Source organism: Coenobita brevimanus, chromosome 102 (genome assembly GCF_032717465.1).
Source record: "Coenobita brevimanus isolate Jiangsu-jjx chromosome 102, ASM3271746v2, whole genome shotgun sequence".
Lineage (NCBI taxonomy): Eukaryota > Metazoa > Arthropoda > Malacostraca > Decapoda > Coenobitidae > Coenobita > Coenobita brevimanus.
In genome coordinates, this window is record NC_137055.1 from 42,115,461 (window position 1) to 42,131,707 (window position 16,247).

Here is a 16,247-nt window from a genome sequence, read left to right on the forward strand (position 1 = left end):
GAGTGAAAGAGCTAAATAATAAAGATAGAGATCAGAGTCCAGAAGCTGAATTATTGAAGAAATCAGAGTGAGGGACAAAGTAGTGTGTAGATCAGAGTGAGGGGGCTGAGGTGTGAGAGTTAAAGTGGGATACAGATCAGAGTAAAGGTGATAAATTAGTGAACAGATCAGAGTAAAGGTCGGTTCAGTGTACAGACCAGAATAAAGGAGAATAAGAATGTAGATAAGTGTGAAAGAATTGGATCAGTGAAGAGATCAGTATATAGTGAGGGTGTGGGAGTAGGCGCAGCAGGGAGGGGGGTGGGGGGAAGTCAGAAGTAGCCGGAGGGAGGGGGGAGAGTCAGGAAAAGCCGGAGGTAGGGGGGGTAGGGGTGGAGAGTCAGGAGAACCGAATGGAGGGAGGTGGGAGAGTGGTGGGAGAGTCAGGAGGAGCCGGAGTCCAAGTATCAACTCCGGCTGGTCTACTTTTTTCACAGCTTTGTCTGGTCGTGCTTCTTCGGGGAGGTGACGGCCGGTGGGGAAATGATCTCTCCCACCAAGCGCTTCTTCACCTTGCCGTCAGCCGTAGTGGTCGTTGGCGCCGGAATATCCTCATCACTGTCGGAGCCAAGCGTCAGTGCTGGATTGACCCTGCCGTTCATTTCATCCATGGCGTTGTACTTGACGACCGGGTGGCTGGTCATGACGCTCATCTCCCCTTCTTGCGGATCTCCGACTTTCTGCACGTCATCCGGTATGTTGACGACGCAGCGAAGGAAGTCGTATTTAGGTGGCAGCCTGTTGGACTCGAATACCCAGCGCGAGAACATGGATAAGAAGACGAGGAAGAAGGCTGAGATGATCATTGCCAGGGTTCTGAAGGGGAAGAGTTGCACCTGGTCCACCTCGTCATACCACGGATACCTGGTGACACAGAGAGGGGAGGGGGGGTGAGAGGAATGGAAGGAAGGGAGGAGGAGGAGGGAGAGTGGAGGGGGAGGAAGTGGGATAGGGGACAGGAGGGTATTAGAGGGGGGAAAGGGAATAGGGCAAGGAGGAGAGAGAGGAGGGGAGAGAAGGGGAAGAAGCGGAGGGGAGGAAAGGTGGAAAGGAGGAGGTGGGGTGAGAAAGCGAAGAGAAGGACGGGAAATGGGAGTAGGGAGACAAGGGGGAGGGGAGGAAGAAGGAAGAGGAGGGAGAAAGGGAAATATTAGGTTTAGTTTCGGGGGGTGAGTATGGGAGAAGGGGAATTTTTCGTCAATCCCTAGAACTCAAGAATGTCACGTATATATCATTCTTGCTGACACCAGACGATTTTATTCAGTATATTAGAGACTTTCTGTAGGCAATAGGGATAATGAAGGCTGCATCTAACCCCTCCTGTTCTAAAAGTCTCGTAATCTGAACGAAACCGTCCGGAGATGGCAAGAATAAAGTACACAACACATCATAATTATTGGGTTAAGCTCAAATTATCAAAACTGAGTACGGGAAGGTATCAACATGCCCCATTTTTTATCTATTTATTCATTTTGTGGACATTTATGTAACACCTGCTACTGATAGATGTGGTTAGCCTGCATGCCACATTGCAGAGTGTAGTTAAAAATGATAAAGAAAGGTCAGACATTTTATTATCGTTACTTGCCACAGAAATTATTGTTAAAAATTGGGGATTCGTGCTTTGTTTGGATAATTTGGCTCGTAATATCATAGAGACAGATTCATGTTATTTATTTTCACAGGGAGGGAGAAATCATGTTTATCTTTCACATGGAGAGAGAAATGATGTTTATTTGCACATGGAAAAAGACATAATTAGTTTCATATGGAGACAGAAATGTTGATTTTCACGTGGTGAGAGAGATCATGTTTTTTTTTTTTTTTTTTTTACAAGGAGAGAGATTTTATGTTTTCCATATGCGAAAAGAAATTATGTTTATTTCAAACTGGAAAAACACAAAGCATGTTTATTTTTACATGGAGACACATGATGTTTACTTTCATAGAGAGAGAAATTGTTTTGCTTTACAGGGAGACAAACTGTGTCTTGTTTCACAGTGAGAGAACAATGAGTTGTGTCTCACTGGGAAAAACAGTTTATGTCTTGTTTTACGGGACAGAATTTATGTTAAAATTCTCGGTGAGGGAAGGAAAAAAGACAGTAGTTATTTTAAACATAGGGGGAAAACTGTGCTCAATTTAACAATCTATGACAACTTATTTAGCCTAATCTAACGTCACCTTATTTTACCTTATTTCACTTTACATAGCTAAGCCAAGCCAAGCCCAGTCTAGCCTAACTTAACTCTAGCTAACCTAATCTAACCTAATCTAACTTTACCTTGCCTACTTCAAGCAAACCAAACAATCTATCCCAACGTAACTGAGGCAAATCTTATATAATCTAAAGCAGCTCAGTCTAACCTAACTTAGACTAACTAAACTCCCCCCGATACCCTAACCCTCTCCTTTCCCCTGTCCACTTCTAACAATCCAGTCACATATAACCTAACTCCTTCCTAACTCCCAAACTCTCTTACTATCTCAGCCTACAATACTCACCTCAACTGATTTTAACCTAAGCTAACTTAATCCAGCACAACCCAGGCTAACCTAACCTAATCCAACCCACCAGTTCAGTAAAATATAACAAAACAACCCAACCTAACCCAGCTCAGCCTAACCGAACCCAACCAAACCCAGTCCTTTCTGACCCAAACCAGCCTAACCTAACCTAACGACTCCAACTCAGTATAAGCTAACCCAACCTAACATAACCTTCCTTTGCTATCCTTAAGTTCATCTCAAAGACTTAGGTATCACAGACAGCCTTCTCAGTAACAAGCAGCCTCGAAAGGATCATTAGGTCTGTTGATGTTTGCGCTCCTTTGTATTCCTTTGTACTTGTATTCTATGACCAAACCCTCCGTATCTAACCAATATTCTTCCCCTTTCTAAGTTACCAACATCCTTCCTTCACCCAGTCCCTCTTCCAAACTAACCTAACTCCCCTCTGTACCCAATCCCCCTTCCACACTAACCAATCCTCTCTCTGTACCTAATCCCCCTTACAAACTGACCAGCCCTCTCTCAGTACGTACCCAGTCCCTCTTCCTAACTAACCAACATCCTCTCTTAACCCAATCCCTCTTCCTAACTAACCAACCCTCTCTCTGTACCCAATCTCTCATCATAACTAACCAGCCTTCTCTCTTCTCAATCTCCCTTCCTAACTAACCAGCCTTCTCTCCATACCTAATCCGTCTTCCTAGCTAACCAGCCTTCTCTCTACCCATTCCCACACCCTCCCTAGCCCAGTCCCCCCAGTCCTTACTTAATGATGGGCGGTATTCCAATCATAGACTCGCCGCCCATGAGTCGCGTAAAGAGACCCACGATGTACGCGCCCAGGGACCCGTACAGGTTACAGTGATCCCGAAAGTGCACCACCATCAGCAGTTGCGGGAAGAGAATCACGTACACGAGGTCAGAGGAGAGGTACCTGGGGGAGAGATTGGATGGGAGATGAGGAGGAGAGAGAAGGGGGAAATGATGAGGTGAGAGAAACGGGAGATGAGGAGGGGAGAGAAAGGGGAGAAGAGGGAGAGGAGAGAAAAGGGAGAGGAGAAAATGTTAAGAAGTGCATCATCTTCAGTTGTTGTGGGAACAGGATCACTTTCACTTGGACAGACGAGAGATGCCTGGTAGAGAGACTGCAGGGATATAGATAGATAGATAGATAGATAAATAGATAAATAGATAGATAGATAGATAGATACATACATAAATAAGTAAATAAATAGCTAAGAACTTCTTAAGAGTTTCTATTGTCAAGGACATCCTTCACAGGATGCAGCGTCAGACAGACACACAGACAGACAAACAGATGGACAAATCTCTGCAGGTGTGAATGGAATGTATAATGGAGGATACCTCTGCATTCATGCATACATGCATGCTTGTGTGTGTGTGTGTGTGTGTGTGTGTGTGTGTGTGTGTGTGTGTGTGTGTGTGTGTGTGTGTGTGTGTGTGTGTGTGTGTGTGTGTGTGTGTGTGTGTGTGTGTGTGTCCGTCCTACCAACACGTAACCTGCGCAGGAAATGTGGACGGAAATGCATGCAGCCACCCACAGCCACACCTGTTGTTGTTGTTATTGTTATTAGTGTTGCTGTTGCTGCTGTTGTTGTCCCAGGCTTCTCTGGATGTGAAGCCAGTGGACTACAGGCAGAAATCATCCTTTTCCTGCAGTTCACCATCGGTCTCTTGGGTGGCAGGGAGGGAGTTAAGGGACCTTTGTACAGTATAACCAGGCAGTGGAGTTATCTGGTCATATCAGTACCACCACGTGAAGGCGTCCCTCTCCAGCACCCATCCACAAATAATACAGTCCCTTTACAGACGGACGGGGCTATGAATACTAATCCACCTCCCTGCGATAAATAACGAGACAGTGAACAATGACATCTGAAGCCCAATGTCGCGATTTTTAAAGCCTAACAAACTCGGAAAAATATACGAAGATTTTCATACTTTTTCGACTATAAAGTGGAGTGATATTATTGTTCATGACTGCAGTTCGTTCATTTTAACTTGGTAGAGATTTTCGTCCATCTGTAGCCTAGCTTATAATAAGATAATGCTGTGACACTGCTTCCTTTCCATGGCACTTTCTCGTGACTAGCATCATTACCAAGTCTTAATTCTGGAAACAACTCAGCATTCAAGACGGAGAGATGGTATTTTTACGGCTATACACTTTTCACTATGGATAAAATAACATCTTTACCTTGAATACTAAGTTGTAGCAAGAGATTGACCCTTAAAATATGATGCTAGTCACGAAGGAGTGCAATGGAAAGGAAGCAGAGCCGTACTATTGTCTTATATTGCCACTGAGCTACGGAAAATGAGCTGCAAAGGACGAAAATCTGCACCAAGTTAAGATGAACGAACAATAGGCACAGTTACGGACAAAAGTATCATTCCAATTTTTACACAAACTATTATGAAACGCTTCAAAAGTATTGTCAAAGGTCTGCTTGGCTCTGGAAATCGGATTACTATATATCGTAAATTATTGATCACTGTTTCATTATTTACCGTATGAGGTGGATCAGGATTTATGTCCGCGCCTGTACACTGGGTTGGAGAGGCGATGCAAGGAGGAGAGATGGGAGGGGAATTGATAGGAGGAAAGGAAGGAAGGAAGGAAGGAAGGAAGAAGAAGAAGAAGAAGAAGAAGATGATGATGATGATGATGACGATGATGATAAGAGGTAAAGGGAGAGAGAGAGAGAGAGAGAGAGAGTAAAACAAGGAAGAAAACCAGACATACCAAATGGAGGCAGAATATATACACCAGAAAAAGAAAATAAGAAAGAGACAAGAAAAAAGAAAAAGAAAAAAAGAAAAGAGAAGAAAGAGAATCATATACTCCTGCACCAGATTAGAAGTGAGGTAAATTTTTTTCTATCTCTGTACCTAGGCTGCTTCCCGTATCTTAGCCCCAAGGGGAGAAGGGACAGATCCTCACCGCACCACACCGCACGAGGGTCAACTGCGCAGTGCAATCTGCGACATCCCCAGCAAGGCCCAACAGCAGAGAGGTAAAATCGCGGACAAAAATACTAATCCACCCCATAGCGATAAATAACAGGACACAGAACAATGAATTTTGAAACCCAATAAAGAGACTATCGGAGGAGAACAATTTTTTCAGAATATCACGCAAAACTTCCATAAATGCTCGACTAAAAACTGGAGATATATTACTGCCCGAAAGTCTTCCTGGAGGCTACAAAAACAGGAATGAAATATTACTTGAATGTCACCCCAAAATTACTGAACTGTACTAGAGGATTATTGAGACAGTTAAAGACACTCAGATGGAACTAATCAAAGAGAACTAAGAGGCTATAAATATGTCTGAAACAATTGCTAAAAGGGACCTAAAAAGGGTTATTTAAAAATGAATTGGTGACTTGAACGGCAGCCACTCGAAAAGCTCTAGAAATAAACGGCGTCAAACGAACAGTAAAGATAAATTACCAGAGACCAGAGAGGGAGAAAAAATAACATCTGACGAGAGAGAGAGAGAGAGAGAGAGAGAGAGAGAGAGAGAGAACAACAGATAGCACATGTCAGAGATGGATGTAAATTAAAAATGCGATTTAGAAGTAACGAAACTGACACTCAATGGGCTTCAAAATAAAAGGCGACAGAGGAGCAGCGATGGACAGCTTACCAGAGGCCGTAGATGGAGGGGATGGTGAGGGCGAGGGTCGTGGCCAGGAACCCCACCACGAAAATGCCTACTCTCATCACCCACAGCACCTCAGTCTCACTTGCCTGTTGGGGGTAGGGGAGGGGTAGAGGGGATGAGGGAGGTAAGGGAGGGATGGAGGAGGATGAGGGAAGTTAGGAGGGAGAAAGAGGGGTATGAGGGAGGTAAAGGAGTGATGGAGGAGGTTGAGGGAAGTTAGGAGGGAGAAAGAGGGGTATGAGGGAGGTAAGGGAGGGATGGAGGAGGTTGAGGGAAGTTAGGAGGGAGAAAGAGGGGTATGAGGGAGGTAATAAAGGAGTGAGGGAATAGGAAAGGTAAAGAGAGATGGGGGATTTGGAAATATACGAAGAAAGTGATGATAAAAGGAATGGAGGGAAGGGAATGGGTAGGAATGGAAAGTATGTGTTAGCGTTTGTGTTCATCCTGACTCTAATTTCAGCTATCTCCAGTTTTATTCATATATTTCTTTTATCATAATTATAAGCATCAGTACTGAAGTAAAAGTAGTAGTAGTAGCAGTAGCAGTAGTAGTTGTAGCTGTACCAGTCTTACACAAGTTCCTATCCACAGTATCCCCAGACCCATCCCTTACATTCATCCACAACACGTTCCCATCACCTTGAATCCCCAATTTCGTCCACAACTCGTCTTCCTACCCTAAATTAACCAAATTCGTCCCTGGAACCCGTTCCTCTACCGTTTACGATCTCAGGCATATCCACCACTCGTCCCCTTAACGTCACTCACGTACTGCCTGAAGCTCAATGCATTCGTCTGGCGGTAGCAAGTAATTATATATATATATATCGTTATAATGAAGGGGGTTAAAATAAATCGTATAATATTAGGAAGAAAAAGTAACGTCATAAAAATGACGGAGTTACAAACTACCAAAGGTGTGCCTTAAAGTTCTGTAAAATCGTCCAAAGTAATAAAAATAAATGTGTACCAGCCAAGATGTTTGTTGCTGAACCCTCAAGGGAGAGGCTAAATTTAATTACGACGATCCCGAAAAAGAGAGAACAGATAATCTGGCGACGCGATGCTCAGCGACTCCCCAGCACATCCAATACAGTTGCTAGATGCTGCCACTACTTATGTATCTGTCCTTCTATGCATCTATCCACCAACCTTTAATCAATTTACCTATCGATCTATCCATTCATGCCAATTTTTACCATTATCCGCAAATCCATCTATCTATCTACAGACCTATCCCATTGTTGCTCAAACGCACGTCCACCCAAGTTTACCCAACTAACCAAAACTTACCTACCTATGCTGAAATTATAGGTATCCGAAAATATCTCCTAAAATGTGTATCCTGTGGCAACACTGTGGGGCAGAGACTCCTTCTAAAACTATGTCTCAGATTTCAGCCTCCTCTACACATTCCCAGAGGTTAAGCACCAGAATCTCATAACTTCAAAACTCGTCTAACCTAAAATGTGGAAAACCTAAGTATCGCAAAAACTACAACCTAGAGCAAACCTGAGGGGCAATGACCTCGTTCTAAAACCAGTTCATCAGATATCAAGCGCCTCCACATATTCCCAAAGGTTTAATACCAAAATTTCAAAACTTCAAAACAAAATTAGTCTGCAAACACACAACAGAGAACGAATCCTACGGTATGACAACATAGGCTGGCATGTGGCGCCAGGCCCTGAGCTGGCTGACAAAGATAATCGGTTCCTCAGTAACTTAGTAATTCAGTAACAAGAGCATTCCGAGTCCCGGGCCAGGGAGAGTCCGGTAATATGCCAAAAAAAAAAAAATCACTTTTTCCTGTCTGAGAGAGAGAGAGAGAGAGAGAGAGAGAGAGAGAGAGCGGAGGGATGTTAAAGAAAAGTACTCACATTCTGTCTAAAGATGAGTTTCCAGATATTCCTGGCGAACATGGAGGCAGCCGAAAGCACAGACGAATCAGCCGAGCTCATGACGGCGGCCGAAATAGCTCCGAGGCCGACGAAGGAGACGTACCAGGGGGTGAGGTGCTGGATGACGAGGGGCAGAATCATGGAGGTGTGATTGGAAGAGATACACGTGACGGGGTCCTCACATGCTAAATCGGTCTCGTTCCACACTGAAAGAAAAAAATCAATTGGGCTGTTAATATGGACAAATAGTTGTTAAGGATAGAGAAGATGGTTAGACTGGGCAGTTAAAGAAGAGGGACAGACTGGATGAGGATGGGTAGGATGATGGAGGTGTGGCTAGCAGAGATGAAGATAACTGTCTCCTTGCATTCTGACTGGATCACGTTGTATGCTGAAAGAAAGTTGAATGTGGCTGTTAGAGATAGGGGATCAGACAGGCTGGTAGATGTGAGGATAGGGTTAGACTGGATGACGATGGAGATGGGTTGAAATGTGACGTTAGGAGGAAGAAATAGAGAGACCTGAGACCTTGGGAGCTTCGCAGTGCTGAATTAAAGTGTCCTACTTTACCTAGAGTCAAGTAAGTCGCCTCCCAAGTAGTAGGAAGGGGCGCCCACCATCCATTCATATGATGTGCTATTTTTAGGTGAACCTGCACTGCCAAATGGTTTCCTGTACTGCAATGACTGGTAACCACATAACCAACATATGAACACACGGTGGTTTAGCGAGTTAAGGCGTTCCAACTGGATGTGGTCGAAATCGGTCGAGGGGTTGGCTGAGGCTAATTACTTACTTAATATTATTCCAAGAGTAAATGGCTTTCCACTGTAGCCTTTAGTGCCTGTACAGAACCTAGCCCCGGGCCCTTACGCTCTAGATGGGACAACGAAGGACTGGATGTTGGATGGATGAATGGATGGAGAGTCAAGGGTTGAGGGTTAAGGTTGGATTAAACTCTTTTTACTTTAACTTGGTCCAAACTTTCGTTCTTTTTTACTTTATTTCACTTAACTCAGAGCCAGAAAACGACAATGCTACGCCTCTACATCCTCTCTGTAGCACATCCTCGTGACTAGCATCATATTCTAGTCTTCATCCATCGTTACAGATCAGATTTCAGGACGAGATGATGGCAATTTTAGACCAGGTTAGAGTGAATAGGGTATTGCAATTAGATTTTTTTTTAAGGCAGAGATGGTAATTTTAGGCCACGTTAGAGTGAAAAGGGTATAGAAGTTAGGTGAATTTTTAAAAGGCAGAGATGGTAATTTTAGGCCAGGGTAGAGTAAAAAGAGAATAGAAGTTTGGTGAATTTTTCAAAGAAGATATGGTAATTTTAAGTGGGTCAGAGTAAAAAGAGTATAGTTGTTAGTTTATTATTATTATTATTATTATTATTATTGATGTTTCCATTCGACTTGGGGTAAATTCTGAAGTGGAGTTAGATCTAGACCTCGCTGATCCCTTCACTACGAGGCTGAATAAAATCGTCCGGTGGAAGCGAGAATACAATGCTAAAAAGATACGTCATTGTGTGGAAGGGGTTCAGGTGGGGAGAAAGAAAAAGGGTAGGTTGTTAGGAAGGACAGGTAGACAGATAGATAGATAGATAGATAGATAGATAGATGGATGGATAGATGGATATAGTTAGTTGTAGACAGACAATGGATAGAGAAGGATAAGCTACATTTGATAGACTCCAGAGAAAGATAGACTGCTGATAGGAAGATACCTGAGATGGATAGATACTGTAAATAGATAGATAGATAGATAGATAGGCAGGTGGATCGATAGACAGACAAATAGATAAACAATTAGTGGCGGCCCCAACTAATGCAATAAAGAGGTGTCCTTCATCATTATCGCCTGCCTTTGATTACGGGCTCAATTAGCGCCAGTAAATAAATAAATAATGACACCTTTTTATTGTCATTCACTCGTTACGCTCATCATCATCATCATTATCGTCATCATTATCATTATCCTCATCATCATAACTGTTATAGCCTAATCGCCATCATCACCAGCAACATTATCTCCACCACCACCACCATTATCATCATCATCATCATCATCATCATCATCATCGTCATCGTCATCATCATCATCACCACCACCATCACCACCATTATTATAATCATCATCATCATCATCATCATCAATATTATCATCTTTATCAGCATCACCACCACCACCATCATTATCATCATCAACATTATCACCACTACCACCACCACCACCACCACCACCATCGTCACTATCATCGTCATTGTCATTATCATTATAATAATCATCATTATCATCATCATCATCATCAACATCATCATTATCCTCCTCCTCATCATCATCATCATCATCACCACCACAGTCATTACCATCACCAACCACCACCATCACCATCATCATCATCATCATCATATCCACCACTATCATCATCATCATCATTATCATCAACCTGCAGAACTATCATCAGAGTGCCAAATACAATGGTCCACACATCCGTCGGTGCTGGTGAGGGGGCGCCTTCACGTGATGGCACCGATAGCCTATAGCCGAGCATCTCTACTGCCCAGTTATGCAAACGTCCCTCAACGGAGTCAACTCCCTCTCTACCCCTGAAAGGAGAATGGTGGACTGCAGGAAAAGGGCAAGTTCAGCCTGTAGTCCACCGAGTTCACACGCAAATGAGTCTACACTCAGGTTTTCTTTTCTTTCTTGACAGGTTGGTGATGACTGGCTGAATGCAACATGTCAGAATAACAACGTTGTATTTCAGATAATTACTAGGTTTCGCTTCATATCACCGGTAATTATCTGAAATACGGTGATGTTATTCGAACATGTTGCATTCAGCCAATCATCACCAACCTGTCAAGTGCATCTTCGCCTTGGTAAAAATAAATAAATAAATAAATAACAGTGGGTTGCAACTACCACTACACATCCATCCGTCCACCTATCTCTCAAGCCTTCGTAAATGACCACATGCGAACTGTTGCAAGATGGTTCAAAACATCGACATTGATTATTTTCGAAGTATTGACATAAATCGCGTTTAAGATAGGAAAATGTCAGACGAAAATATGTTTGTCATAATATCAAGTACAACACTTAATGAACAATGTCATGCTTCGATTTGACCGTAAATAAGAAAAGTACAATCTCGAAGACCGTCCATCTTTACAGAGTTTGAGAGATTTCAAGTTATTTTCCTTATTTACAGCTGAATCGAAGCATAACATTGTCCAACGAGTACATGAAATTACGTCAATGTTATTTTCACACATTATTATTCTATTTCCAACACGATTCATGCTAATATTCCGAAAATTATCACTGTCGATCTTTTGAACTTCCTTGTAGCTCAAATCTCGCTAGTCTCAATTCTCTGCTCCAGCTCACAGGCCAGTCAGTCTACAAAGCTGCGTCTCTTACACCAATCCGCTGAGTGCCGGGTTAATCCTATCAGGCTTAGGGCAGCTTTTTATACTCACGATTGCGAAGTGAGAGTGGATGCTATGTTTTGCTGTGTGTGTGTGTGTGTGTGTGTGTGTGTGTGTGTGTGTGTGTGAAAAGGAATAACTCAAACAATTTTCATTCGTCTTTAACCAAATTTAGTGGAAAGGTTGAGGGAAAGGCAAGAGGTTAACCAATTATTATTATTATCATTATTATTACTATTATTATTATTATTATTATTATTATTTAGGGAAACAGTCGGTCAAAGAACAAGATAACAGGGTATTAAAAGTTGGACCCATATGCCAGTGTGTGACCAAAAATACCGGTAATTAAAAAGTTTGACCTGATGTGCACTAAACATGGGGGAAGGGCTGAGGATCGACTGAGGAACTGACCTATTGTCTAGAATAACAGGTCAAAGGTCAAGGTCACAGGGCCACGCTAACTCCAACAATTTTGATCCTATTTAGAGCACACTTATTAAATAAATAACCAGTCTTTATATTAATGATAAATAAATAACGAAGGCCTCAATTAATCCACGAATGAATAAATAACACACCCACTCAGAATTATACACATGGGATGGTTCGAAAATAGCGCTGCACTAGAACACCTTATGGATGGCTCAGTCTCCTGGTGTGGGCGCGGGTGTCACAGTGGGAGTAGGAAGTGCATAGATGATACAGGATAGGCACTGGTATCGCTGCCTGAACCGTCCCCACAAAACACGAGAAATCACCGAGAAAATGGAGAGGCAGAGCTATATATGGACTACCCTGTATAATTTTAGAAGGTTCAATTATAAAACGCGTCCTTATAGTGAAGGGACTGAATTATATGTCGCCTCATTAAAATACGCCAATAATTAAATAATGGTGTTTATTTATTAGGCAGGCTGTGTTATGGGGCCTTTTTATTGTACTGCTGAGTAAATAATGGTGGCCTCTCTCTCTCTCTCTTTCTCTCTCTCTCTCTCTCAATCTGTCTGTCTATCTGTCTGTCTATCTGTATCTTTCATGCCAAATCCCTTTCCACACTCTGGTTAAGCTCTCTCACCTTTACCTGCTCTCTCTCTCTCTCTCTCAAACTGTCTATGTATGTATGTATGTATCTATCTATCTATTTATCTGTCCGTCTGTCTATCTTTCTATCTATCTATCTATCTGTCTTTCTATCTATCTGTATCTTTCATGCCAAATCCAATTCCACTTTCTCGTTAAGTTCTCTCACCTTTGCCTACTCTCTCTCTCTCTCTTTCTCTCTCTCAATCTATCTATCTATCTATCCATATACCGGAATATATATAAGAGCCGCCTTTTTGGCCCTGGAATGTGGGGTGCTCACCATCCACTCACTCGATGTAGTGCTGCTGTCGGGTGTCTCCCCTTTCCACTTCTCCATCCTTCTTTCCTTCCATCCTCTTCCCTCTTCCATTCCTTCATTCTTTCCTTGTCCATCTGCCTACGGGTAACTTTACACTTCTGTCTTCCTTTCCTTCGTTCTTTCCTCTTCCTTTTGCCTGTGGGTGACTCTACACTGAGTGACAAGCCAAATGGTTTCCTGAACACCAGGAAACCATTTACTACGCTGGGTGGTAACCGTATAACCAAATTCTGGCGCCTGGTGGTTTAGTGGGTAATTACTGCGCTCCAATCGGATTGAGCCGGTGAAGGTTTATGTCCAAGGGATGGTTGGGGTTTACTGCCCACGTAATGCCACTCAGAGATGAGTGAGGCTGGTCACTCTCATCTTAAATGTCGGGACCAACTGCCTAGCCCCGGGCTCCTACGCTCGTCATGGGGCAATGTAGGATTGGATGATGGATGGATGGTTGGATATATATATATTCATGCCTAATCCGTTTCCAGTTTCTCGTTAAGCTCTCTCACCTTTACCTGCACTTCCACCTCTCTCTCTCTCTCTCTCTCTCTCTCTCTCTCTCTCTCTCTCTCAATCTATCTATCTGTCTATCAATCTATCCATTTATCTGTATCTTTCATACCAAATCCCTTTCCACTTTCTGGTTAAGCTCTCTCACCTTTACCTGCACTCTCTCTCTCTCTCTCTCTCTCTCTCTCTCTCTCTCGCTCGCTCGCTCGCTCTATCTATCTATCTATCTATGGATCGATTTATCTGTATCTTTCATGACTAATCCCTTTCCAATTTCTCGTTAATCTCTCTTACCTTTACCTGCACTGCCCCCCTCGCTCTCTCTCTCTCTCTCTCTCTCTCTCTCTCTCTCTCTCTCACACACACACACACACACACACACACACACACCTACCTGTAACCTTAGCAATGGCACCAATGATGATCGGAGGAACGGCCATGATGAGACACCCAAAGGCGGCCACGTAGGACAATACCTGAGCCTTGTGGCCTGATTTGCTGGATAAGACACGCTGGAAGTACACCTGAAGAGAGAGAGAGAGTGTGTATTGTTAACGTAGCTGCATTATTATCAACGGAAGAGGTACCGTTATCATCATCATCATCAACAGCAGCATTATCATCATCATCAGTAGCATCATCATCATCATCATCATCATTAAAGTCTAGATACAATAACTATCATCTTCATTATCATCATCATCATCATCATCATCATCAGTATCATCATCGTCATCAATAAACTCTAGGTACAATAACTATCATCTTCATTATCATCATCATTATCATCACCACCATCATCTCATCATCATTATATTAAAGTCTAAGAAGAGCAACAACTATCATCATCATCATCATCTCATCATCATCACTAATTCCCGCTGCCAAGATGCACGCTTAAATAAACACCATCATCATCATCATCATCACTAGCATCATCACCGTTTTATTTCCACCCCAATAAAATTAATGAAGTAGGTAAGAAACAGAGAGTAAGATGAGAAAATGTTTGTTGTGGATATTTGATGTTGAACTTACGAGTGAGAGGGTTGGTGTACGTCGTAGTGGCAAGAAAATATAAGAACAGATTGAATAACTACTGCACCCTCTTAAATAATGAGTATGTTATTCCAATGCCACTAGACCCACACCACTCCAGACAACGAGACTATATTTCTTGCACCGTAACTTGGCTCCTGCTTTCGTCCTTTTGCAGGTTAAAATCAGTGACAAAAAAATACAATACTGCGATTTATATCTTTTCCATAGCACTCCTTTTTGGTGAGTTCCGTATTCTAGTGTTAGTCTATTATTTTAACTAAGTATTTACCGTGGAGAGATGATAATTTTTGGCCATGATGAAGTGAAAAGTGTATAGTTCCCAATTCGACCTTGAAAAACTCCTATTGAACCTCTACTAGCTGTGAAATAAGAGAAAAAGACCATTCGACTCCCGAGACCTTCCTAAACCAGCCAGAAAGACCAAGAAGAACCAAAATACAGACCAATACATAACCCAAATTATGTCACCAAAGACCAGAATTAGGCAGCAGTCGAAGCACCTGGTCTTTTGGCATCTCAGTGATTCACTCAAGACCCCCTGAATCTTCTGCAGCCCCCAAGACAATGCAATCAGACCCCCAGTTAGACCACTAAAGACTCATCACATCCCTCCCAGAATTCATCACATCCCCCTCAAAATTCATCACATCCCCCCTAATTCATCACATTCCTCTAAATTCATCACATCTCCCAAAATTCGTCACATCCCCAAAATCATCACATCTCCAAAAGTCATCACATCCCCAAAATCATCACTTTCCAAAATTCATCATATCCCCAGAATTCATCACTTCCTGCAAAATTCATCACATCCCCAATATTCATTACATCCCCAAAATTCATCACATACCCCCAAAATTTAAGATCCCATAAGACCCCTGCAGCACATAAAACAGCCTAATTATACCTCAAAAAAAAAAATTATACAGGTGTTATATACCTGCGTCCCAGCCTCAGAAAATATGGTAGACCTTCAGATATTCCTAAAATACCTTAAAAAAATATTTCAAGGCTCATAATTTTCCAGTGCCCAGAGAAATATTCAAAAAAATAAATAAATACAAATGTCCAGACTTTATCTATCATCTAATCCTTTTTCCCCTCTATTAGAATACTAGAGAAATAAAAATAAAATAAAACACTCTATCCATCATTTAATCTCTTTATTTTGTCTATCAGGAGCGTAGGGGCCCGAGGTTCAGTCCTGGCGTATAAACAAGGGGAACCATCCTCACTCGCCCCTGAGAGGCATTATGTGATAAAGTCTAACCATCCCTCAGATAAAAATCTGTACCGGCTCTAGCCGGTTTGAGTGCATTACCCCACTGAATACCAAGCCTCATTTGAATGGTTACCACCCAGCGTAGTAAATGGTTTCCTGGGTTAAAGGAAATCATTTGGCTTGGCACCCAGTGTAGAATCAACTGAATGAAGCATGAAATTGAGTGAGTGGATGATTGACGTCCCTACCTACCAGAGATATACCCAGAAATGTCCGAGAGAGAGAGAGAAAGAGAGAGAGAGAGGGAGAGAGAGAGAGAGAGAGACTGCATAAGAAAAACACCCCGCTACCCCCTCAAATTTTCCAGAAAGGCCATAGATCAGCTTCCCATCACCCATAAGGACCATCATAAATTCCAATACGTACTTGCCAAGGGATGCCCCCAAAGACCAGAAGGAGG

General features: G+C 42.6%; 1 protein-coding gene across 1 annotated transcript in view; it reads right to left on the bottom strand.

The window, feature by feature from the left end:
* Window positions 1-379: 379 nt before the first annotated feature.
* Window positions 380-16,247, bottom strand: part of ChT (choline transporter) — a 67,628-nt gene continuing 51,760 nt past the window's right edge. The window contains exons 5-10 of the mRNA XM_080284752.1: window positions 16,214-16,247; window positions 13,898-14,027; window positions 8,125-8,351; window positions 6,227-6,330; window positions 3,317-3,484; window positions 380-903 (exon numbers count right to left, since the gene is read on the bottom strand). The exon at window positions 16,214-16,247 is cut by the window's right edge and continues 116 nt beyond it. Coding sequence (XP_080140878.1) covers window positions 471-903; window positions 3,317-3,484; window positions 6,227-6,330; window positions 8,125-8,351; window positions 13,898-14,027; window positions 16,214-16,247 — 1,096 coding nt within the window. The 3' untranslated portion in view covers window positions 380-470. The remainder of the gene's footprint in view (window positions 904-3,316; window positions 3,485-6,226; window positions 6,331-8,124; window positions 8,352-13,897; window positions 14,028-16,213) is intronic.